Below are 24036 nucleotides of genomic sequence, written 5' to 3' on the forward strand. Positions count from 1 at the left end.
CACCAGCTCAGGCTATGGGAGGCAACAGGCAGGAGAGTCATAAGCACCAGCTCAGGCTATGGGAGGCAACAGGCAGGAGAGTCATTTTTAAAAGGTATTATTTGCTTCATGTTTGTACTCCTTCTCCCTGTCGTTAACACGTGGACACTCCGAGCAATGGTATTAGGTGGAGCTTCTGGGAAGTGATTAGACCTGCGGATGGAGCCTGCACAAATAGATTCATGCCCTTATAAAGGGGATCCTGCAGGTTTCTTTTTATATGTGAGAGCAAAGTGAGAAAACCACCATGAATGAGACAGGCAGTGAGATCTCTACAGCCTCTCACTATGCTGGCATCTGAATCTTTGAAACCCGTAAGAAATACATTTCTGATGTCTATAAGGTCCAATCTATGGTATAGTTACAGTGTCTAACTTAACTGGAGCAAACTGATAAAGGGAGATTTATGAAAGAAATGGCAGGTTTTCACTGGGCCCTGAGGTGCAAAGACCTAGGGCATGTCTCAGGAAAAGAAGGGACACAGGGCCTTTTAGTCAAGTTAGCCTTTGTTTCTAAGAACTGATGGGACAGGAAGATACGAGGGGGAGGAGGAAGGGGAGGAAGAGGAGGAAGGCCTATGTGTCCTTGTACCCAGAGAGCTAAGTGAGGCTCATGATTGGAAGGAAGGTCTTCAGAAGGACTAAAGACTCCAGGAGTCGTTTGCTCTGATGGCACGGGAGCTGGCAGGCAAGGAGAGCAGTGTGGAGGACAAAGCCCAACAGCCGGCTCTACTGACCTCCTAATTACAACAAATAGTAACTGTATGATAACAAATAAGTCATTTCATCTACAAAACTCACCTCCCAGGAACGCAGCAATGGTGTGTGGCTCAGCAGCTCCGTACCGGCAACTACAGAAAGGATGGGGGTATACATTTTTATTAGTCTCATCACAGTCTCTCCCAGTGAGTATGATCTTTATATGCTTTAAAGAATACTCACAATTCATGGACATAATCGTCTTTCACCATTACAGACAGCCCATATTCCTGAAGGAAGCCAGTAAGACAGGACTTCAACTTCCCTATATCTTCTTCAACTTGATAGTTAGACACTCCTAAAAGAAAAGTGTATGTGTGTGTGTGTATATATATATACACACACACACACACACATACATATACACACGTTTCCATTAAAATAAATAGTGTGGGCTGGGCATAATAGTGCACACCTTTAACTCAGCACTCAGGAGGCAAAGGCAAGCAGATCTCTGTGTTTGCGAACGCCATGCATTACATAGTGAGTGCTAGGACTGCCAGGGCTGCATAGGCACCAGGTCTCAGGGAAAAAAGTAATTCAAACTGATCATTATCTCTTACTTAATCCAGTTTCAGGTGGCCTAATCAAAACAGTAAGGTATAAAACTACAGAACAAACATAAACCAACATTTGAAAATATCAGAAATCTGATAAACTAAAATGTATCACAAATTGAAGTTCAGTAAGTCTTACTCAGGTCTAGGGATTTTAACTTAGTGACAGCCTATAATCCCAACATTCTGGTGGGTTTCTGGTCTTTTAAGTCTTAGCTAATTATTGTTGTAGAAGATTAACACAAAAAATACTCAATAATTATTTGATCAAAAAATTAAAGAGAAAATACCTTATATTCTTTAATTTAAATTTCTATTTTCTTACTTTTTGGAAACAAAGTCTTATTATTAATCCCTGCTAGTCTCAAACTTGTATGTAGTCAGGGGTGACCCTGAACTTCTAATTCTCCTGACTCTACCTCCTGGGTGAGATAACAGGCGTATGCTTTTTTCAGTGCTGAAGATCTCTGAACCTAGGACTTTGTTCACTCAACAACAAACTAAGCTACACCCAGCCCTTTATTTCCATTTTGAGTGATTAAATGGCACTGAGGACATAAAGCCCTAGTAATATACAACATTTACTAAACATTAATAAATGCTGGATACTATTCTACGTACCTTGTGCCTATGCACTAATTTAATTCTCATAAGAACTCTATGAAGGAGCCACAATTATATAGATAGAAAAGCTGGGACACAGACTAATTACTTAGTTCATGAACAGCAAAACTAGAATACAAGACAAGGATTTTGTTGTTGTTTTCTCATGCAGGAAATCTAATCCAGGGCTTTAGGAGTGCTAGGGCCACTAAGCCAGTCCTTCGTCATTTCTTTTTCTCTTCTTTGTTGTTTGGGACAAAGTCTCATTCTGCAGCCCAGCTGACCTCAGATTCACAGCAATCTTTCTACCTCAGCCTCCTGAATGTCCACCCTATAGGTGTGAGCCACCATACCCAGGTGTGAAGCATCTCAGTGAGGGGAGTGAAGATGTCTCTTAGATACTTAACTCAGTCAAACCTTCAGAGTCTCGGGCCTAGGAGGCACCATACAACTAGGAACCTCCCTCTTCAAAAAGGAGCTGCTTCAGCTCAAACCACCAGCCAGTAGACATGATTGACTCAAAGGCCAGCAGATGGGTCAGTGGGGAAACTGCTGCAGTGCAAGCCTGAGGAGCCCAGTTCAATCCCCAAGAACCCGCATTCTTATCACTGGGAAACCCAAAGACAGGAGGATCCTGCTTGGCCAGCCAGTCTAGCCAAATCTGTGAGCCCTCAGTTCAATGAGAAATCTTTTCTCAAAAAATAATGTGAACAGCAACTGAAGAAGACATTTAATATCAACCTCTGGTCCCCACACATACATGCACACATGTGTACACTCATGCACACACACACTTTAACCTGTTTTAAACCACTAAGTTTTTGAGACCTACACACACACACATGAATTTTAAAAAGACAAATATAAAAATAAGACACAAGAGATACGACTGGAGAGTCAGTTCAGCGATTAAGAGCACTGACTGCTCTTCCAAAGGTCCTGAGTTCAATTCCCAGCAACCACGTGGTGGCTCACAACCATCTGTAATGGGATCTGATGTCCTCTTTTGGTGTGTCTGAAGACAGCTACAGTGTACTCATATACATAAAATAAATAAATCTTCAAAATTTAAAAAAAAAAAGACACAAGGACATGTTAGTGATCTATACACATTCAACCAACACTCTTCTCTAACAGTTTAGAATCAAATGGTTTAAAAGTAGTTAGCCTTAAAAAAACAAGTAATAGAGCACTGGGCTGGAGAGATGGCTCAGGGGTTAAGAGCACTGGCTGCTCTTCCAGAGGACCTGAGTTCAATTCCTAGCAACCACAGGGTGGCTCATGACCATGTAATAGGATCAGAGTCCCTCCTCTGGCATGTGTGTATGTATATGTGTGTGTGTGTGTGTGTGTGTGTGTGTGTGTGTGTGTGTGTATGTGTGTATGTATGTAAATATGTATATAAAATACACAAAGAGAGAAATCTTTTTTTAAAAAAATCAAATAATAGTTCCTCTAATACCCACAGAATACTAAAATTCAGGTCAAGTGGATTTTCCTGGTTGGTTGGTTGGTTGATTGGTCTTTTTTGAGACAGATTCTCTCTACATAGGCCTGGCTGTCCTGGAACTCACTCTGCAGACCTGGCCCGGCTCTGCCTCTAGTGCTGGGATTAAAAGCGAGTGCCACTACACCTGGCATCAAGTCAAGTATTTATTTAAGACTTTAATGAGTGAATCTGATGGTTCATGCCTGTAAATTCAATACTTTGGAAACTGATTGAGGAAGATCACAAATTCAAGGCCAGCCCAAGCTAAGTAAGATCCTGTCTTAAAACAACAAAAAAGCCAAAAGATCTTCTTTGTATTGGTAAATCAACTGCTGTTCTTACCTGGGTATCTGCCATGCTGTTTATGAAATCGATCAACAGCCCGCAACATCAGGTATAGGACTATCTCATTATCTGGATTGTCCATGCTAGAAACTGAAAGGAAAAAAAAAAATCAGTAGAACTAGATAACATACACAAGCAACAAAAGGCTGAATTCATACTCAAGTTTCAGGATACAAGACAATATTAGCAAAAAATATTAAATATTTTATTAAAATAAAGTATAAAATTATAAATAAGAAATAAATACATTAATTAAGATGTAACACAAGGGATCTTACAGACTCCTAGCTGGAGTCTCTACCAAGGTAGAAACATGATGATGTTAGTTCTTCTATATAGCACACAATACGCTCTGTAATCTAAACACAATTTTATGTATTTATTTATGAACAATATATGTAAATAAAAATCATTCGGGTAATCTATAAAATATTCACATCATTTTTAAATTAGCACCATTTATTCAACACTATTGTACACATTTTATTAGTATCTTTTAAGTTAGCATCTGGTTGTTATACTTACTTATTTCATCTTTGTTGACTGTATCCAAACCATACTCTTCAGCTAAAGATCGACATCTTACCACTCGAAGAAATGCAGAATTGCTGCCTGGAAACAGTAAAGACTTCAGGAAGGTTGTGACAACTGAATACACCAAATTATGGGTCACTTTAAGAACAAGAAATTAGGGCTACAAGATGGATCAGCAGTTAGGAGAGCTTGCTGTTAATGGAGAGGAATTGAGTTCAGTTCCCAGTACCCACCTGCCCACAGCAGGTACCTCATGACTACTTATAACTCTAGCTCCAAGGGGATCTGACATCTCCAACTTCTGCAGGTGCACATATCCACACACAGATAGGCACATACACATAGCCAGGCATGGTGGCACTCGCCTTTAGTCCCAGCACTTGGGAGGGCCAGCCTGGTCTACAGAGTGAGTTCCAGGACAGCTATACAGAGAAATCCTGTCTCAAAACCCCCCTCCCAAAAAAATTAAATAAATAATTTAAAAACAATAAACATTTTGAAGCATTTATTCATTAAAAATTTTATTGAGTGACCACAGTACTGTGGGGGTTTTGTTAGATACTGAATATTAATGGTATGAACCAATTGCTGCCTTGGTTATATTCCCAGTTCGGTGTGTAAGGAAGGCTTAAAACAATTGTTTGTGTACCTGTTCCTTGGGGTTCCTTTGCTTAACTGATAGGCCATCTTTCTAACCCGGCAACTAACTTTATGAAACTGTTACTTCTGTGTGTGATATATGCATGGATATGCTTAGCCATCCGTGACTATGTGGTGAATATGTGGTGGCCAGGGATTGATTCTGAGTGTCTTCTATGAATCGCCACTGTATTATTTTTCTTTTTGTTTTTACTTGTTTTCCACCTATCTCATACAAACTCGAGCTCACCACTGCAGCGTAGTGAGCTCAGGTCTGTGTGTTTGCATGGCAAGCACTTAAACCTGCTGAGCTACCTCCAACCTGCAACTGACTCCAAGAACCTGCTTTACCGCCTCAGAAATTAGGGAGAAAAGCCCAGAAGCCCAGCCATGAGCTATCATGACATATTCTTAATTCCATTACAGTCACTTAACACAGATCAAATGAGTACCAATGGCCCAGTCTTAAAATGTCCTTTAGAGTACAAGAAAACAAAATAAAATTTACCTAACGATACACACACCCTACTTCAAGAATTTCAACCATTTAAAACTCCCAAGAACACGTCCTCTGTAACATATTTTTATTAAGCAAAATAAGAAAATTAAAAGGACTTACAAAGCAATTTTAATTCTTTCTCTGAAATGGACTCTGGTGCCTATAAAGAAATAAATGCAGGTTTTTCTCTAGTGCGTACATACACAGAGACAGCAATGGTACAGCACAAAGCCAAGAGCTGGGAAAACACTTCAAACATAGCTGTTCTCCTGTAACAGGGGTGCTCATTAGAGACAAGGAGGCACTTCTGCCAAAGAAGCAAGAAGCCAGGGCCCTGCCTTCCCTCTCTAACCCCTCCCTGGCTGAGCTCCGCGCTGCGGGGAGAAGTACTGTTCACCACTTACCTGGCCAACAGACTGAAGCAATTTGGCAACATGATTGCCTACAGCAGCAGCATCTTTCTTTGCTTTCTCTCGGTAACTGGAAAAGAATGACAACAACAAAACCCTACAATTAATGACTCCTAAAATTAGCAAAGCTAACGTCATCTTTAAGTGAACAAAAATTTATTTTTAATTTAAAAATGTTTGGAAACATATGAAATGTGAAAATGGTAGAGAACTATCACCAGCAGGTGTCATGGAAGAGCTGGCAGTAGACTTCTGGAGTCCTCTAAAGCCAAGGCTCCCGTTATCCATCCCTACAGCATCCAACTTCAATGTACCCAGGTGACACCTGTTATCCCTACAGCAGCCAACTTCAATGTACCCATGTGACACCTGTTATCCCTACAGCATCCAACATCAATGTACCCAGGTGACACCCATTATTCCTATAGCATCCAACTTCAATGTACCCAGGTGACACCNATTATTCCTATAGCATCCAACTTCAATGTACCCAGGTGACACCTGTTATCCCTACAGCATCCAAAATCAATGTACCCAGGTGACACCCATTATTCCTACAGCAGCCAACTTCAATGTATCCAGGTGACACCTGTCATCCCTACAGCAGTCAACTTCAATGTACCCAGGTGACACTCATGGGAGTCTTTCTTTTGAGTCATTTTCTTCTGGTCATTAATCTCTCATAACTTAAGGAGTCAATGACTGTAGATAAACACCTGTTATCCAGTATCCCTACTCTGACACACATGGATCCGTAAGGTCGGGTCTCCGTGGATGTTACCTTCTTTGTAACTAAAGTACAGAGCTGATGAATACAAGGGAGCTAACCTGGTTTCCTCCAGGGCCAAAGGTTGCCATACAGAGAAGATCTTGGTCAGTGTTTAACAAATCTTGGTTTGTTGTCCTAGTCTATGAGTCAAAATACTGAAAATTTGGCAAAGGACAACCGAAGACAGAAACTAATGGTGACTTTGGGGACATTGCTCAAAGGTAGAACTCTTGCTTCACATATATATATGAGGACCCAGGTTCAATCCCCAAAAGTACCACCTTCACCCTAAAAGGTGTGGCCTTCCCTGGGAGAGACTCAGCTTTAATACTAGTTATTTTTGCAGTCAAATATAACTAAGATATTAAACAAAGTTTTTCATGATTTATACTACTGTGCAGGTTTGAAGTGTGTGATTTTCCTTGGACTTAACTTCAAGAAGGTGAGTTGTTCATGTAACATATTTGTTTAGGTCCCTGTCAGAAACCAGGGTCTGAATCCCTTAAATCTGCAGGAGTGCAGATTTAAGTAGCCTGTTACACATAGTTTTAAAACAGTGATAAGGCATGGTGGCACATTCCTTTAACCCCACAGAATTCAAGGCTTGCCTTGTCTACAAAGCTAATTCTAGGACAGCCAAGGCTACACACAAAAACCCTGTTTTGAAAAACAAACAAAATAACCACAACTAAAAGACACTTACACATTCTGCAGTTTTATGTATTTGCTTGAATCTGCAATCATATCAGGAATTGTGCCTCGAACAGGTAAATTTCCTTGACCCTCCTTGGCCACAAATTCCTTTAAGGCACGAGCTAGAATCCAAAAAGGTGGCGTCTAAAAGAACAAGAAAAAACTACTAAAAGGTGTGTATTCTGAGCTGGAATTGAAGACACCTTTATTTTTCCTTCTCATTGTTACCTGTTTGGTGATATTTATGCATCGATCATCATTAAATATATCTTCAATACTGCTTGGGATCTAACAAAGGAACACAAAACATTTACTTACATTAAGAATGCTGTCCACCTTTATTTTCAATGCTATTTCTTTAAATAAGTCCTTTATATTTTCAAAGTGCAGTAAAATATCAACTTCTGATGTATTTAGTTTTATTTACAATCAGATTCTGATGGAGATCTGATGGGAAAGAGAATGGAAGAAAAATCCTCTCCTGGCCTGTTAGCATTTCAGACAAGTCTCCTGTATCTACATGGAGTGAAGGAAAATCCAAACATGTCATTCTATATACTTTGTATCTGAAGACAACAATGACTACTGACATTACTACAAAGCCAGATTTAAAGCTGTTCATGGTTTCCCAGCTAATGAAAATCCTGAAATCCATTCACCCTAATTCCAGGGCTGTTCAGAGATGACCACTCTAACAAAAAATAAGTAATTGTGCAATTTGAAACTCACAAGATCACCACAGTAATAAAAACTTTACGAACTATAGGCTTTGATTCTATGCAGACAAAATAGAGTTCTCAGTGACAACCTCGTGATTGGTGTCTTGGCTTCCAACCCCACACCTCTACTGTATTCATAAGAGTCAACAGTCTTTTGAATGGCCCACTGTAGCGGCACACATCTTTAATCTCAGCACTAGGAGGCAGAGGCAGGTGAATCTGTGTGAGCTCCAGGCCACCTGGTCTACTAATGAGTTCCAGGCCAGCTAGCACTATATACAGTGAGATCCTGTCTCAACATCAAACAGACCTTCCTACTTCCCTGCTCAAAACCCTTCTACGGTCTGCAAGATTCTGTTATGGTATGGCCCTTTCTAGCTCTCCAAACTCAAATCTTGCCTATCACTTTCTTTCCCCTTCAATCGTACTGACTTTCCTACTGATCCTTTGACTCCGTGCCCTGCACCCGTGCCCTGCGCCCGTGCCCTCTGCTTGAGAAGCTCGTGCAGCAGACCTCTGGGTGGCACTTCACTCAGGCCTTTTCCTCCTTCCCGGCTCCCTCTCTAACACTGCCCCCTAGGTACTCCCTATCCAATACCCAGACCCCTTCTTGCCTTCTCACACTCTAACTTTGTTCATACATTAATATCCAATTGTTCAATTTACTGCCCCCAACTCCTAGAACCATTTTTCTGTTTTATTTTTCTTGTGCCCATACTGGACTAGAACTCACTATGCAACTAATGTGCTCTCAAGCCTCTCCCTCCATCTCCTCGGTTCTGGCATTACAGGTACATGCCACCATGCCTGGCTTTATCATCATCCCTTAGTTTTAAAAACTGATCATTACATTCTATTTTCAGTAAAAATGCAGATCTAACATGTATCGTTTGATAGCTATATATATACATTTTCAACATCTTTCCAATTAACATAAAAGATGTTCCTTAGCTAGAAGATTTACAAGGCATACACTCAGGAACCGTTTCATGGTCTTCAAAATGTCTACAGTGGCTTGAGTGCTTTCCTAATGAGAAAGGCAGTACTCAAGCTATAAATTGTAAAAATCAACAAAACAAAACAAACTATAAAAATCTTCCAGGTGTCTTATTCCACAGTTCCTCAAAAACGAACGAACAAACTCAAAGAAGAAGAAGGAGAAGAAGAAGAAGCAGCAGCAGCTGTCTGACTTATTTTCCGATATTTTTTATGTATTGTAAGTTGGGCTTAACCTCACTCTGTAGCCCAGGCTGGCTTCAGGCCTCAGATTCGGAATCCACCTGCCTCAGCCTCCGAAGTGCCAGGATTACAGTGTGAGGTACCGTGCCAGCTTATAATTTTTGCAATGTACAAGTCATTGAGAACATCTCCACTTATATCTAAATAACTGCTGCAAAAAAAAAAAAAAAAAAAAAGAAGAAGCAAGATGACAAAATTTAGCTTTTGAGTTTAGTACTTCTTTTGACTAGCAAACTATCATTTGTAAGTCTTACCTCCAAATTCTCAACTATTCATAAACCATATTTCTCTAAGTGAAAAAAATGACTTTAATTTATTGCTATTATATGCTGAAGCACGGACATAATTTTAATGAGGATAATATAGATTTTTTCGTTTTGTTTTGAGCCCCAGCTGTTTCTGCACTTGCTATGTGGCCAAGGATGACTACTCCTCACCTTGCTCCCCTCCCGGGACCAGGGGTGGAGGTACAGGCATTCACCACCATGCAGGGCACAAAACTTTATTAAAACTAAACTGCTGTTTTCGGCTGGGCATGGCACATACTTGTAACACTTGAAAGGCAGAGGCAGGAAAAGTGTCACAAGTTCAAAACCAGCCTGGTCTATACAGCGAATTTGAAGGTAGCCTGGGCTGCATAAAAGAAGACCTTGTCTTAATAAAAAACAAAACAAAAAAACCCAAACATTTCTTTGTTTAGGCATTTAGGCAATATTAGGTTAAATTGTTATATCAACTTTCACATATGAAAACATCAGAAAACTTAGTGGTTCCAGCAGATTCTTTGATACCTGAGTTGTATTTAGTGCTGTGTTCACATTTTTGATGGCTTCTTCAAAATTCTCTTCGTCTTCTGGAGCTCCATTCTCATTCTTTAAAATCCCTATTAAAACAAGAAATAGCTAACAATGTCTCCTTTCACTTTGGCTTCCAACATTATAGGAAAACCTTATCAGGAGCTGAACAGAGGACCACAGTGCTGACCCTTACAGGAAACACAGCCACCACTTGTTCTTCCTAAACTTTTTATTTATTTATTTTTTTTATTTTCAAGACAGCGTTTCTCTGTGTAGCCCTGGTTGTCCTAAAACTCACTCTGTAGACCAGGCTGGCCTCAAACTCACCTGGCTCTGCCTCTCAAGTGCTTCTTAAACTCTTTAAGAAATGGTGCCTTTACCCCCCGCCCGGGAAAGCAAAATAACGACTCATGGCGGCATCATCTGACAATAAATATTGGTTTCATGCAATTGTTTTTCAATATTTAATACTTTATATGCTTTATATAATACCTAATTACAATGCAGAAAATTACCTTGTCTTATCAAATCTCTGAAGTCCTCTTTTTCTTTATAGCTTTTAGGAATTCGTCCATTTGTCTAAATTGATTAAAATATTTAAAGATCTGGTTATCAAAACTCAAAATATGGAAATTGGGTGTCCCATGGTTTCCCCATTATAAAATCACTGAAACAGAGGCTTGCTTAATTTGGAAAGAGTAACTATAGACCATTTCTTTACGTTCATTCTCCACAGTAGTTTCAGGATGAAATTTACTAAAATTCCTATTTGTTAATTAAAATATCAGTACTGAAAGAGTGGTAGCTAGACTTCAACTGAAAAGCTCCCACTTGCACTACACCCTCACAAGGGAAAACATTAACCTCCCATAACCCTTAAAGGAAATCCCTTATCACAGCTTGAAAATATAGTAATTAAAAAACAAAAAGGACATACTTCATTATACCACTGTGCTAAATATTTAGCTATGATCACAATCCATGGAGTATGGCTATGGTCCTAAAACAGAAACACAAATGGAGACAATATCAGTATTAGTTAATATTAACTCTTCACATGCCATCTTATTTTCAATATTTATAATTATCTTCTAACCCACGTGAAGTAATAAACAGGCAAATCAGCTGGTTTAATAAAACTGGTTTTAGAAATGGTTTCTGAGTGGCTGTGGAGTAGCTCTGTGAGTAAAATGTGTGCCAGACATGTCTATAAGCTGGAACCTCAGTGCATGAGGTCAAGGCAGGCAGATCCTGGATCTCATTGGCCAATCATAGATGAATGGCTAGCTCCAGACTGATGAGACACTGTCTCAAAATCAAAGTAGAAAGCAACTAAGAGAACTGAGGTTGACCTCTGGCCTCCACAGGTGCATGCATAGGTTTCTGTAAAAATACACACACACACACACACACAAACACAAACACACACACACAGACATACACACACACCCACTAACCTTTTTTTCCATATGGTCCAAGTCATAAGACTGAAGATGTTCTCTCAGTTCAGGAAATGGCTTATCTAGTCGTAGATCCTCCAATGCATTATCTGGATGAGATTCTATTACTGTCAAGCAATCCCAAAAGATACTCAATTCTTTACTTCATTATAGAAATGTAAGACAAACACACACACACTTTTGTGTAATTGGATGGTTGGAAATGGAGTCTTACTCTATAGCCCAGGCTAGCCTTGAACTCATGGCAATCCTTCTGTCTCATCATCCTGGTTGTTGTCGTTACAGGCATGACCCAACGCACCAGGCTGGAAACCTATACTTTTTTTTCTTGAGACAGGGTCTCACTCTAGCCTCAACTGCTTCTTTTACTCAATGTCAGTTACTCCCACTTCCTGATCTGACTTTGGACACTACTCTCCACATGAGGGATACAAAACAATGCACAACTTCAGTGAGTATTTGTAATGAGGTTATAAGTCTGCCACTTGCTATGTCACTTTAGACAAGTAACAATTATATTTCTGTGCAGAGATAATAGTATCCGCTTAATACAGGTTCTGTAAAGAGTAAATGAGTCATTTACATCAAAGCAGACACACAGCTAACAGTGCTGACCTTCATTATCACCTGCCTCCTCTTACCCACTCCTGTAGCATCTCCCCTAAGCTGGAGGCTCTCACCCTCTCCCTCCTCCCTTCTTTACCTCACTCCCATCGCACCACTGCAAACTTGGCTCCTTTAAGTCCACTAATTCTCTACTCATACTCTAACATTAGAGCGACCGACTTAAAACACAAATGTTACCCCATCACTTCCCATTTTTAACTCTTAAATGGCCTGACATCATCTACCAAAAGTGTATCCTAACTGCCCACATGACACTAAGCCTTGTGAGGCTTCAGTGTTAATAGCCACTGTTACACCAACAGAGTGCCTGGCTCATATCATAGCTGGTTTAGAATGAAAACACTTTATTTAGTAGAAGCATTTTTACTGAATACTAAAGGAAAATTTTATAAAATTCTAAGATTAAGATTTTATAGTAAGAGCTGACATCAGCTCTGGGCTGCTGTAGGCCTGCCTATGAATCACTGGTTTCCTTTAACACCGTTTCCTTAGGAAAAGTAGCTCGGAAAAAGGCTTATCATATGTAACTGGACATGGAATGGGGAAATCTAAGGCCAGTATAAGACTGAAAATAAAGACAGGTGGGAAATGGTGGTGTAATGGAGAGGCAAAATTAGTTACTTTTATTCTATACGTTACTATGTATGCTGTGCTATAATTACAGTTATGCGACTACGAAGTAGCAACAAAATAATTTTATGGTTAGGGGTCACCACAACATGAGGAATTTTATTAAAGGGTCATAGCATTAGGAAGGCTGAGAACCACTGATGTAATGTTTGTGTCAAAGTGACCCACACACTCCTGTGGCAACCATAAATGCCCTACTTTGGGTTGGGGAACAAAAGAAACCAGGTATTTACATAGCTCCTGGGTCTCTTAGCAAGACAAACAAGGTGTATGTTATGTCTCTGGCCTGCATCCATTTATAATGCTATGTAAGGAAATAGTCAAAACCCTTTGAATCAGGCTAGAGATGGCTTAATGGTTAAGAGCAGTGGTTACTCTTCCAGAGAATCCAGGTTCAAGTCCCAGCACTGACATGGTGGTTCACAACCACCTGTAAGCCCAGTTCTGGGTGATATGAGGTCCTCTTTTGGACTCTGTAGGCACTCATATACACTTGGTACACAGTCATACATGTAGGCAAAACATCAATACACATATAAATAAGTAAGCACATAAAAAAACCTATTGAATCTTATTGCCTTTTTGAACCTGTACTGCTAGAAATTTATTTTGTAATTCAAAACAATTAAAAAATTGTGACTTCCTAAATTAGCAAGTTTCTAAAATTACTGCTCAAGTAACCATTAGCAAGTCCCATATGCTTAACAATTTTACCTGGGTGTTCTTTTATAATAATCCTCATATAACCAACTAGTCCATATGTCCTACAGATCAAAAGAGGGATCTGGGAATTCCAGAGAACATCTGCTAAACGCAGTAATGTACTGAAAAAGAAGGCAAAATAAGAACATAAGCAAGCAAGTATATGCCAGGCAAGAACACAGTGGAAAGCAAGCAATTTCACGGGGCAACAACCTCACAACTGGTGCACTCGAGGGGTGAGAAAGCCCAGTCTGTAGCACTAGGAAGAATGCTGCTGAGCACACTATCTGAACATTTTCATCACAGTGGAACATTTCCAAAACCCAGACACCTACAAATCCTCCTCTAACAGTAACTGCGGAACTACCTTGATTTTACTTTTCTTGGTTTTGGTGTTTCAGAAACACTGGAGATCACTATGCAGCTCAAGCTATCCTGATACTTACTATGTAGGCCGAGCTAGCCTCGAACTCCTGATCCTCTCTCTCTGGCTCCTGGGTGATGAGACTGCAGTGAATACTACCATACCTGGCTTCTAATTAATTTTTCATCACTTAGCAATAGCTAGTGTTCACTTAAATTACTCTAAACATATCCAAATATCTAACTTTTTATTCCCCATACAAGAATTTCAAATGAAAAGCTTCTTTAAAAATTTTAGAAACAAGACAAAATATGTATACAGAAAGATGTACATAGAAAACTATGTAAACCAAGTAAGACTATGAAAAATATTTACATCGAAAACTTACCTTTCAAGAAGCTGAGTTGCAACCACAATAGTAAACCTACAGAAAAATGAAGGATCATTGTCTAGAAGGTTTTCTGGACTCTAAATAAGACAAGGGGAGGAAAAATTCAACAGTTTCACATATTAAACATGGCAGAAACACATAAGCTATTTTAATATAAATGAGTTGACAAATTAAATTCCAACTAAATATAAATGACACAAAAATTCAAAATTCTAAGTTCTAGGATTTTGAATTATTTTTTTAAAACACACTGTAGCAAAAAAATAATAATGTATATATATTATACCTCTTCCACAAAACTTCCAGAGACATCGCTATTTAGTTCTTGTAAGAATTCCATGGCAGCTTGAGCTCGGTTCTTTTCAAAGACAAAGCATTTGATTTGAATTAGAAAGCGCTTGGCTACAATGTGATCCCACACTTACAGATTAAGAAAAACTCAATGTGAAACTTTCCAAATTCCATGCATGGATGTGACAATTCTCCTCCTCAGGATTTAACTAAGGTCCAAGTAGACCGTTACTCAGGTTGAACTAAGCTATCATTTACAGAGTTCTTAAATGACCACATTATTTGCCCTTGACTTTTCTGATCAGGTGAAAGAGAAAACCAGGCAGCAAGCAGGGCTGGGCTGAATCCCGTTCAGACCCTGTCTACCTACACAAGAGTGGCTAATCACTAAAGTAAGCTCAACTCCATTCAGAATGTAACACAGCTTTCATTTGAAATATAAAAGTGTCTGTGTCTGTGCGTGTGCGTGTGTAGTTTAAAAACTAAGGTTTTCATTTGATGTATTAAAAAAAAAAAAAAGAACTTTCTGGCTAACTCCACTTACTAATTTCCTACCATAGTACTCTATCCACTGAACATCAATGTCACTCGAGACTTTAATAAAGGACACTGTAAAGCCACAGTACTCTAAGTTCTTAAACTACCAAGAGATTTACCAGATTAGAAAATGAGCTAAACCCACTTTTCCCTCAGAGAATAAGATCTTTGAAAGTCAAAACTTTTTTAGCAGCCAAGATATAGTGGCATTATTGGATGCTCACACACCACCATACTCAGTCATGGACTGCTTACCTTGCCAATACTGCTTTTTTGAAGGAAAAAGCTGAAGGGGATAGAAAAAAAGCCAAGATTTATATGGCTATAAAGCAAAAGTTGTTTAACATTTATAATAGTGTGCACCTTGCATTCAAAAGCGAAAACAAATGTGTGTTTTACTGCACTTTACCACTGAGCTGTCCCCAGCCCACAAACACTATGTCCATAGCTGATGTTAAGTCTCCTTGAAGAAAGGGGTGGGTAAATCAGCATCCTCTAGGGCACCGCTTCACAGCACGCGCTGAGAGGAAAGAGTCCCAAGAATGACGAAGAGGAAACACCACATGGCCTATCTCCTCCCTAGAAAGTCCTAATGTGCCTCAAAAGAACGTTTTATAGTAAAGAGGTTTACAGAAACCTCTTTGACCCATTCCCCAAACACATTTGACCATGAAATCCACTGTTCCATTTAATGGCTATTAACATTTCCTATAACCAATGTTCTGCAGACACCTGGGAAATGCTGTAGTGAACGATTTGCTTTTGCAAGAAATTATAAAAGATTCATTCAGACTTCCTCCCACACATACTCTGGTCACGTCCCAAAGGCCCATACTGTGGCTGCTGATGAGAGCCAGGGCACAATTTTGTGGCAAAAGCACATGGTTCCGTAAGAAAAAGAAATCCTTAGTGTTAGTACAAAATAATGATTGTATTATTCTTAAACCATCCTGCAGAGTCAGCAAGGTAAGCAACAATAATAGAACTTTTATTATTTTATAGATACCAATAAAAGAGTTATGCTGTAGATAGCAGAAATATACTACGCTCCAAAGAAAACATATCAAAGGAAATATGAACTAAATTCTGATTTTCCTTGAATTAATATTTACTTGTTGTTTATGGACAAATGTAATGAGAGATTCCTAGACTCTAACCACTTGAAAACAGTAAGTATGAAATCAAATTTGGAAATGTTCTGAAAAATCCAAGTATGACTATATGTAAAAAACAAAACATAGGTCATCTATGAGGCATTTTTATTTAGCATCATAGCACAATAAGAAATATATCAGACTAAAAAGATATAAATGAAAGATATTGTTCTTATTCCTTTTTTAAATTTTTTTTAAAAGATATACTTATTATTTTATGTATGAGTACACTGTAGCTGTATAGATGATGGTTTGAGCCATCTTGTGGTTGCTGGGAATTGAACTCAGGACCTCTGCTCACTCCAGCCCAAAGCTTTATTATTATGTAAGTACACTGTAGCTGTCTTCAGACACACCGGAAGAGGGCATCAGATCTCATTATGGGTGGTTGTGAGCCACTATGTGGTTGCTGGGATTTGAACTCAGGACCTTCAGAAGAGCAGTCAGTGCTCTTAACCCCTGAGTCATCTCTCCAGCCCTTATTCCTTTTTTTAAAGACAAGGTCTCATTTTTTAGCTCTGGCTGACAGCTGGTCTTGAACTTACAGAGCTCCACCGGCCTCTGCCTTTCAAGCGTTGGCACTGAATCCATTTTCTTATTCCTATAATCCCCGAATACAATCGTTACTCTTCACTAACACTAAGGAATTAACGCCAGGACTTAGAAAGCACTCAGAACTCACAGGTAAGAGAAAAATGGCTATTGTTTTGTCTGACAGCAGTAAAGACAGTGACAGACCCTGGGTGACAGTGAGCCCCATCTGCTATCGGCCAGCTTGCCAGACCCTGTCTTAGCACTTCGGCTTTAGTCACTTCTTCGCCATTATCTAACACTCAGTCACAAGGTTAAAACTGCTCAGGCCTCACCCTGAGAGCTCTGCCTTCTCTACCAGGTTCATATTTTCAAAGACAGACATACTTGTTTCCAGCATCTTCTCCGCTGACCAGATTTCCATCAATAATTGTAAATGATCCAATACCTAGGGAGACAAAGTATAGTCACAGTCGTGTTTTAGGTTTTTTTTTCCTTTGATTGTTTGCTTGCTCTGATATTTACTGTTTGAATGTGAGCGCACATGTGCCATGCACACATGAGGAGGTCAGAGACCAACCACTACAGACTGCATTGATCAAATTCAACTTGTCAGGTCTAACAGCAAGTAACCAGCCACTAAGCCACCCTGTCAGCCTAAGAAGATCTACCTTTGTATCAGAGCACTAAAGAAGTCACCTAGAATGCAATCACCGGTGTCACCTTACCTGGCAGTACCAAGTTTTTAAGAATTTCAGTTCCTGTAGCCGTTGCATTTATTAAGCAAACATGAGCAGATTCCAAAGCTTCTTGTCCATGGTCACCCCACAGCCTATAAAACAAAACAAAGACTGAACATTAAACAGTTCACAAAGTATGACTTTCTTAGTTGAATGGTGATATTTACAATATTCCTTCATAAAATAACATATACTAACCACAGCAAACACGTGGGATAGGAGCTGATAATGTGTGGGTTACATGACAACATAATTGAAAACTTTGATAAACCAGACTTTGCATGATATAATCAGTATTATTACTAAGTTTTGCCTTTCTGATCTTTTCTGTTACTTCTTTCAAACCAAGTAATTTATAAAACAGAAAGTCTAGGTGGAGTCGTCAACATTCAAGAAATGTGTTAGCCAAGAAAGCGCTTATCGTCTCAGCTATTCAGGAGGCTGAAGCAGAAGAGTGTTTGGAAGCAAGTTCAGGGTCAACCTGAGCAACGAAGAGAGGCCCTATCTCTTTAAAATACATACATAAATAAATACATAAACAGATACGTGAACAAAGGAAGCTTCTTGCACTTAAAACATAGTCTGTTCTCAATCTCATGTCTTCAAGTGATGCAGATCCAGTACATTTACGGTCTTGACATAAGACATTTCCCTGTAACATCACAAAAATAAGCAAAAATTTTATCAAGGAAACTTGCTTATTATCATCCGAAAAAGCTCACATTGAAGTACTTTAAAATATAATAACAGGTATTACTATTGCCCTTGGTTGCCTTCAAGACACTAAAGGTTAAGTCCCTATTGCTGAAGACACACACCATGCACTTCAGACACAAGATCTAGAGGACCTCAGCTGGGTTTGACCCGGAAGCCTTCTGCAGGAAGATCAGCTTTTGCTGTATACAAACTTTCAAGGGAGAGAAACCATGGGTTTCTTCCAGCTGTAATGGCTATGAACCAAAAAGGGTATGAACCAGCATGGAGTGACAACCGTGAGGGGCAATAGTGGCACTCTTATATTGGTGGTAACCAACAGCTCTCCAGTTGCACTTAAGGATTGCTCAGCAGGAGAGAAATCATACCTGTTACTGGAAACCTAGCCAACGACCCAGGGCTAGAGGTGTCATGGATGTCAGAGAAGAACCTGTTGCCACCACTTTACTAAAGCAGCTAATTCCTAACTGCATTCTAAAAATTTATTCTTTTTTTTTTTTTTTTTTGAGACAGGGTTTCTCTGTGTAGCTCTGGCTGTTCTGGAACTCACTCTGTAGACCAGGCTGGCCTCCAACTCAGAAATCCGCCTGCCTCTGCCTCTGCCTCCCAAGTGCTGGGATTAAAGGCATTCGCCACCACTGCCCACGTGTGTGTGTGTGTGTGTGTGTGTGTGTGTGTGTGTGTGTAACAGCAACAGAGAAAAAGAGGCCGCGATTTCAAAAAGGAACAAGGGGTCCATGTGAGGGACTGGAAAGGGAAAAATGATATAATGTTTAACTGAAAAAATACATATATATATATATATATATATGAATATAATAGCCAGTGAACATTCTAATTTCTAATAGGATGACTAAGAGATGCACACATCAATAACACAGAGGTGTAATAAGAATTAGAAACACATATTATAACCTGATTGAGACTGGCATATCACTAACAAGACAAAGTTCATGACCACACATGTATCATGTTTTTTGGGCCAGTCTTGCCTTCTTTATTCTCCCATTCCTTGACACATATATGTTATCTCCCCAAATCCCAACCAACCAACAATCTACTATTTTCTTTTCAGAATGGGAAATATGGGGAAGCCCAAATTATTTGAAAATGCCATTGCCATACGGGTACTACCAGATGCCCGGGGACTAAAAAAAGACTTTGACACTCCTTCCATGTCACCAATATAAACAAAGCTTATCACAACAAACTGCACCACTTGATTTTTCCATTTACTGAGCATCCAATCTTCACTTTAAAGGGTCCCAGACCACACTGCTGGCACAGGGCTTTGCCTAGAGGAACTGATCACTCAAGGGCTGGCAAATGGAGAAACAGCTTGGAAAAAAAAATCAGAGAGACCAGAAAGACTTTTTCTCTTCCCAGGAAATGGGACACAGTCTTATCCGAGTACTAAGTGGTTGGACAGTTGAAGAATGAGCCTAAGAGTAGTGGTACATCTTCAAGATTCAGCAAGAAAATGTTCTTGCTGGCCTGTGAGGCAGGCCGTGGTCCCTGGCTATTACCTGCCAACCCAACTTTGTTTCTGCTTCCTTCTGACCTGCCTACAGCAAAAAGCAGTTTTGTTTTGACAGATAAAACGCAGCACTTTAAGGATAACTCAGTGAGAATCCTCTTCCAGTCCCTAGGAACCTTAAGTATCTTCTCAGCTTTGTTGTCTTTCCTTCTACTGCCACCCAAACACAGAACGGACAAGAGTCCACAAGAACTCAGTAGTTACAAGGGCTCTGCTACCTTGTTTCTCTCTCTCTAGAAGCTTGGGACAAAGGATGAGTCTGAAAAAGCCAGGTGGCCCCAAGCTGGAAACATGTCTAACTCTGGGCAAATTAACCTTTTACAAGTCTTAGTTTCCCTATGCCTTTAAGGATTCTCAGAACTAAGTACCTACGTCTCTGGGAGAGTAAGAGCTAGGTGGTCAATACAAAGAGAAACCCCCATCCTTAGGGACACAGGGTTCGTTCTCTTGAGATCAAGAGAGGCGAGGGGGTGGCAACACTTTGATACCCTTCGCTGACACGGAGTATACTCAATAAGAAAGGAATAAGGTTGGGAGAGACAAGGAAGGAGAAATAGCTGAAGAATCCCCCCCGATGGTTTAGATATGCCCTGTCCATTAAGGTATCCACAAATGGTTTCTGAGTACTAGAACTGCAGCTGGCATGAATTAAGACATTTTTTAAATGTGTATGATACCTGATTTATAAGACTCTGTGAACAACAACAAAAAAATAGCTTGGTAGTTTTAACAATAATTATGTTGAAATTGTAATGTTTTGGAATACTAGGTTAGATAAACACTGTCAAATCTGATTCTGGGATTGGGGGGTGTAGCTCAATTTGGCAAGCAGGCATGATGTCCAGAGTTCCATCCTCATTGCTTCATAAACCGGGTGTAATGGTCCACACTTATAATCTCAGCTGTTGGGGGAAAAGAGGCAGGAGGATTGCATCAAGCCTGAGCGCAGTCTGCTCTACATTGCAAGTCCAGGTGGCCACTCAAAGGTAAAAGACCAAAAAAAAAAAGGGGGGGTTGGGGGAACAAAAACTTATTTTTGAGCCTGGCTGGGCAGTGAGCATCTTCAATCTCAGCACTTGAGACTTGGGACGTAGGCGCTTGAGTTCAAGACTGGCCTACTTAAGACCATTTCTCTATATAAAGGAGGGGGGCGGGGAGAACTAGTAGCAAAACTTATTTTCCTGTCTCTTTATTCTCCCAGTTCCCAAGGTCTTCCAATGGAGGCCAGGCTGGCTTTCAGTTTCTGATCCACCTGCCTCTACTTCTCAAATCCTGGGATTACCAAGTCTAGCTTCTTTTAACTTTATTTGAAAGGTGCCTACTGGAAAATGTATAATTATGAACACGGATTGCTCCGATGAAGCTAGCATGACGCATTTCTATTGGCCAGCGCGGGCGTAGACCAATACCTGCCAGGGCGCAGCGCTGGGCGGTCGGGCAGGATGCGGTGCTCCCAACCCCCTCGTTTAGCGAACGAGTAGGGAGGGCCTACCGAGACCGTGCAGCCCAGTGGGTTGGCGGAGACACCGCGCACCTCCAACCGCGCACAGCCAGCCGTGCGGGAAGGGCGAGCCGGCCTTCGCCGAACACTCGGGCCAGTGGCCGGAGCCCAGAGCGCCGGCTCCCCACGCCCCGCACGGCCGGCCGCAGCCGCAGGCCTGTGGGAGGCCGGCCCACCCGGCCTAGGCACTTAGGCCCCGCGGGTGTCAGAAGAGCCCGCCAGCCTGGCCGGCTTGCTCACTGGTAAACCCCGGCTCACCTCAGCTGCCGGTCGTACTTTTGCTCCTTGAGTATCTTCCCTGGCTGCGCCATGGCCGCGCCTGGCCCGCGAACAGCAAAGCCGCCTAAGTAGGCCGCCACCCACTCGGCCTCACGCAGGCGCACTAAGCTCCCTCCTCCAGCGCGCCGCCAGTAGGGGGCGCCGACGCTGCACTGCGCACGCGTCACTGGGAAGCCAGGGGAAACCTGAGGTTGAGTTCCACAGTGTTTCTCTCTCTCTCTTACCTGCAGTAATTGTGGAGAACTCCGACTTTTAAATCGAGTGATAATAATCCGTAGTCCTCTTCTGGGTGAGTTCACAGTCCCTGAGAGTCCGCCAAGGGGAACAATACACCAGCATACTTGTATATAGTATTCTATATAGAGAAGCTACCCTGATGGGTAGACAGAGGGGCCCCACCCCACGGCTTCCCTCCAAGAATGTTCCCCGTGGTGACGCAAGGGAAAGGGGGGTTTGAACGAGATGAAACGGCATCAGGAGACAAATGAGAAGTGGACTGGGGGGACGGGAGGGTGTCTGAGAAGCGCCAGAGTTACCTGTGAAGCCCATGAACAAGGAGGAAATTAAAGCTGCAATTGCCACCATTGATTCGTGTGACACAGGATGACTGTCCCGTGCTAAGGAAGGAGCTTATGAGCAAGTTGAGGACAGGAGGGAACAAGAGGCTTGCTGACAAGTAAGAATTGCCTTCCTCTATCCCAAATCCTACAGGAGTCTCCAGATTCATGATTGCCAGATGTGCTTGCACATCCTGAGATTATTATCCCAGCACATGATGAGTGTACATCCACACATAAAATCCTTCCAGTCTTGTGGGGTGAGAGACCAAAGAAACGGCTCCGTTTGACAGTAATATTGCAGTACTAACAAATGCACTTCCCCTGGGCACAGTGTCAGGACACAAGGTGAGGGGACACCCTGCTGTGACCTCCCTCCCCCAACCCCTATGGAACTCAACTGATGGGAGAGAAGGGCGTGAGGTGTTCCCAGCTCATTATGTGCGTGCACATCTGTCGGTTGTCACATTTTCTTCTCCAGTTAGACAAGTGAAATGTGAGCGATAATAAAATACACCCAGGGAATGTGAGAAGGTCAAAAGTGAAAGGTGAAAGTTCACTACATAGCCTTGCATACACCTTGGCCCCAGGAAAGGAAAGATGGACAAATGTAATTGGAAACAACAACATTGGGGGCCGAGGGTGCTGTACTGCCTGCGACTGTGTGATTTTGAGAAGCATTCAGTTGTTAGTAACTGGACAAGGATACCTCAGAGCATGCACTTCTTACAACTTTTTAATGTTTATTTATTGGTGTGCATGCAATAATGTCATCATGCACTCGTGGAGGACACAGGACCATTTGCAAAAGTCACTTCTCTTCCTCTTCAACACAGGTTCGAGGGATAAGCCCAAATCTTCCAGCTAGCTGAGCCATCTTGCCACCTCTCCTTTGAGGAAAACTTATTCTTAAATGTGTGTATGTGTGAGGATTCACACATGAGTGCATGAAATGTGGGTTCCCCCCCCCTCCGAGTTGGGATTACAGGTGGTTGTGAAATATTCAGTGTGGGGACTGAACTTGGGTCCTCCGCAGAACAAGTGCTCTTAATTGCTGAGCCTTCTCCCCAGCCCTATAAAGAATGGGTGCAAAGGAAATGAAAGAAAAGGGGAAGAAAAAATTAAAGAGGTTATCGCTGTAGTCACTTCGGTTAAAAGAATGAAGCAGGGGAGCTGGAGAGATGGCTCAGCAGTTAGGAGCACTGACTGTTCTTCTACAGGTCCTGAGTTCAATTCCCAGCAACCACGTGATGGTTTACAACCATCTGTCATGGGATCTGATGCCCTCTTCTGGTGTGTCTGAAGACAACTGCAGTGTACTCATATAAATAAATTTTAAAAAGAAATCTTAAAAAAACAAAAAAGAAAAACAAAAAGGAAAAGAATGAAGCAGGGCCTTTGTAGAAGCAAGCTTTACCCCATGTGTGAGGGGGATGGGGTCACAACGTGGGGTGGCAAAATGATTTTCAATTCCCTTTTGTAAGCAAAACTTTTATAGTGTTTTACAGAAAAGACTAGTATTTAATGGGTTTGACATGCTCAACCTGCCTCACACACAGAGAAGAAATAGGCTTGGATTGGGGGAGGGAAATAGCCCAATGTAAGAATTAGAAAAAAAAAAATACTCTGACATTTCTAGTCAGATCCAGTTCAAGTCTGTTATTTCATCCATCCTTACTGATCTCTATCCGGAGACATTGGATCTATAGTTTGGGGAGAAGCTGAGGGCAGCCTGTAACCTGCGAGAGACCAGCCTAGAGAGAAAACAGTATATACATATATTGTGCTGCGTGACCTCCAGCCTTCCCTGGCTGCCCTTGTCACCTTTGCCTTTCTCGAAGGTACTCGTCTGATTCGTGCCTCTCCCTAACCTCACAAGCAGCCTGAGGCAACAGCAGTCTATAATGTTCGAAGTCATATCTCTCACAACT

The 24036-nt window shown here is 41.1% G+C and overlaps 1 protein-coding gene across 3 annotated transcripts in view; it reads right to left on the reverse strand.

The window, feature by feature from the left end:
• The window catches only part of Nae1 (NEDD8 activating enzyme E1 subunit 1), a 23231-nt gene extending 1584 nt beyond the window's left edge, over window positions 1-21647 (reverse strand). The window contains exons 1-20 of one of the 3 annotated variants that reach the window (XM_021169513.2): window positions 21528-21609; window positions 18040-18169; window positions 17506-17609; window positions 17165-17225; window positions 15348-15378; window positions 14551-14622; window positions 14262-14341; window positions 13522-13631; window positions 11548-11657; window positions 11028-11090; window positions 10606-10669; window positions 10085-10176; window positions 7564-7623; window positions 7346-7479; window positions 5868-5943; window positions 5584-5623; window positions 4317-4403; window positions 3789-3881; window positions 981-1095; window positions 840-889 (exon numbers count right to left, since the gene is read on the reverse strand). In XM_021169513.2, the coding sequence (XP_021025172.1) occupies window positions 840-889; window positions 981-1095; window positions 3789-3881; window positions 4317-4403; window positions 5584-5623; window positions 5868-5943; window positions 7346-7479; window positions 7564-7623; window positions 10085-10176; window positions 10606-10669; window positions 11028-11090; window positions 11548-11657; window positions 13522-13631; window positions 14262-14341; window positions 14551-14622; window positions 15348-15378; window positions 17165-17225; window positions 17506-17609; window positions 18040-18053 (1456 nt within the window). In that variant the 5' untranslated portion in view covers window positions 18054-18169; window positions 21528-21609. Of the gene's footprint in view, window positions 1-839; window positions 890-980; window positions 1096-3788; window positions 3882-4316; window positions 4404-5583; window positions 5624-5867; window positions 5944-7345; window positions 7480-7563; window positions 7624-10084; window positions 10177-10605; window positions 10670-11027; window positions 11091-11547; window positions 11658-13521; window positions 13632-14261; window positions 14342-14550; window positions 14623-15347; window positions 15379-17164; window positions 17226-17505; window positions 17610-18039; window positions 18170-21527 lie in introns of all 3 variants that reach the window. The other 2 variants (XM_029480602.1, XM_021169512.1) reach the window with 2 other exon arrangements.
• Between the last annotated feature and the right edge of the window lie 2389 nt (window positions 21648-24036).

The sequence above is a fragment of the Mus caroli genome, chromosome 8 (assembly GCF_900094665.2).
Source record: "Mus caroli chromosome 8, CAROLI_EIJ_v1.1, whole genome shotgun sequence".
In the NCBI taxonomy this organism is placed as follows: Eukaryota; Metazoa; Chordata; class Mammalia; order Rodentia; family Muridae; genus Mus; species Mus caroli.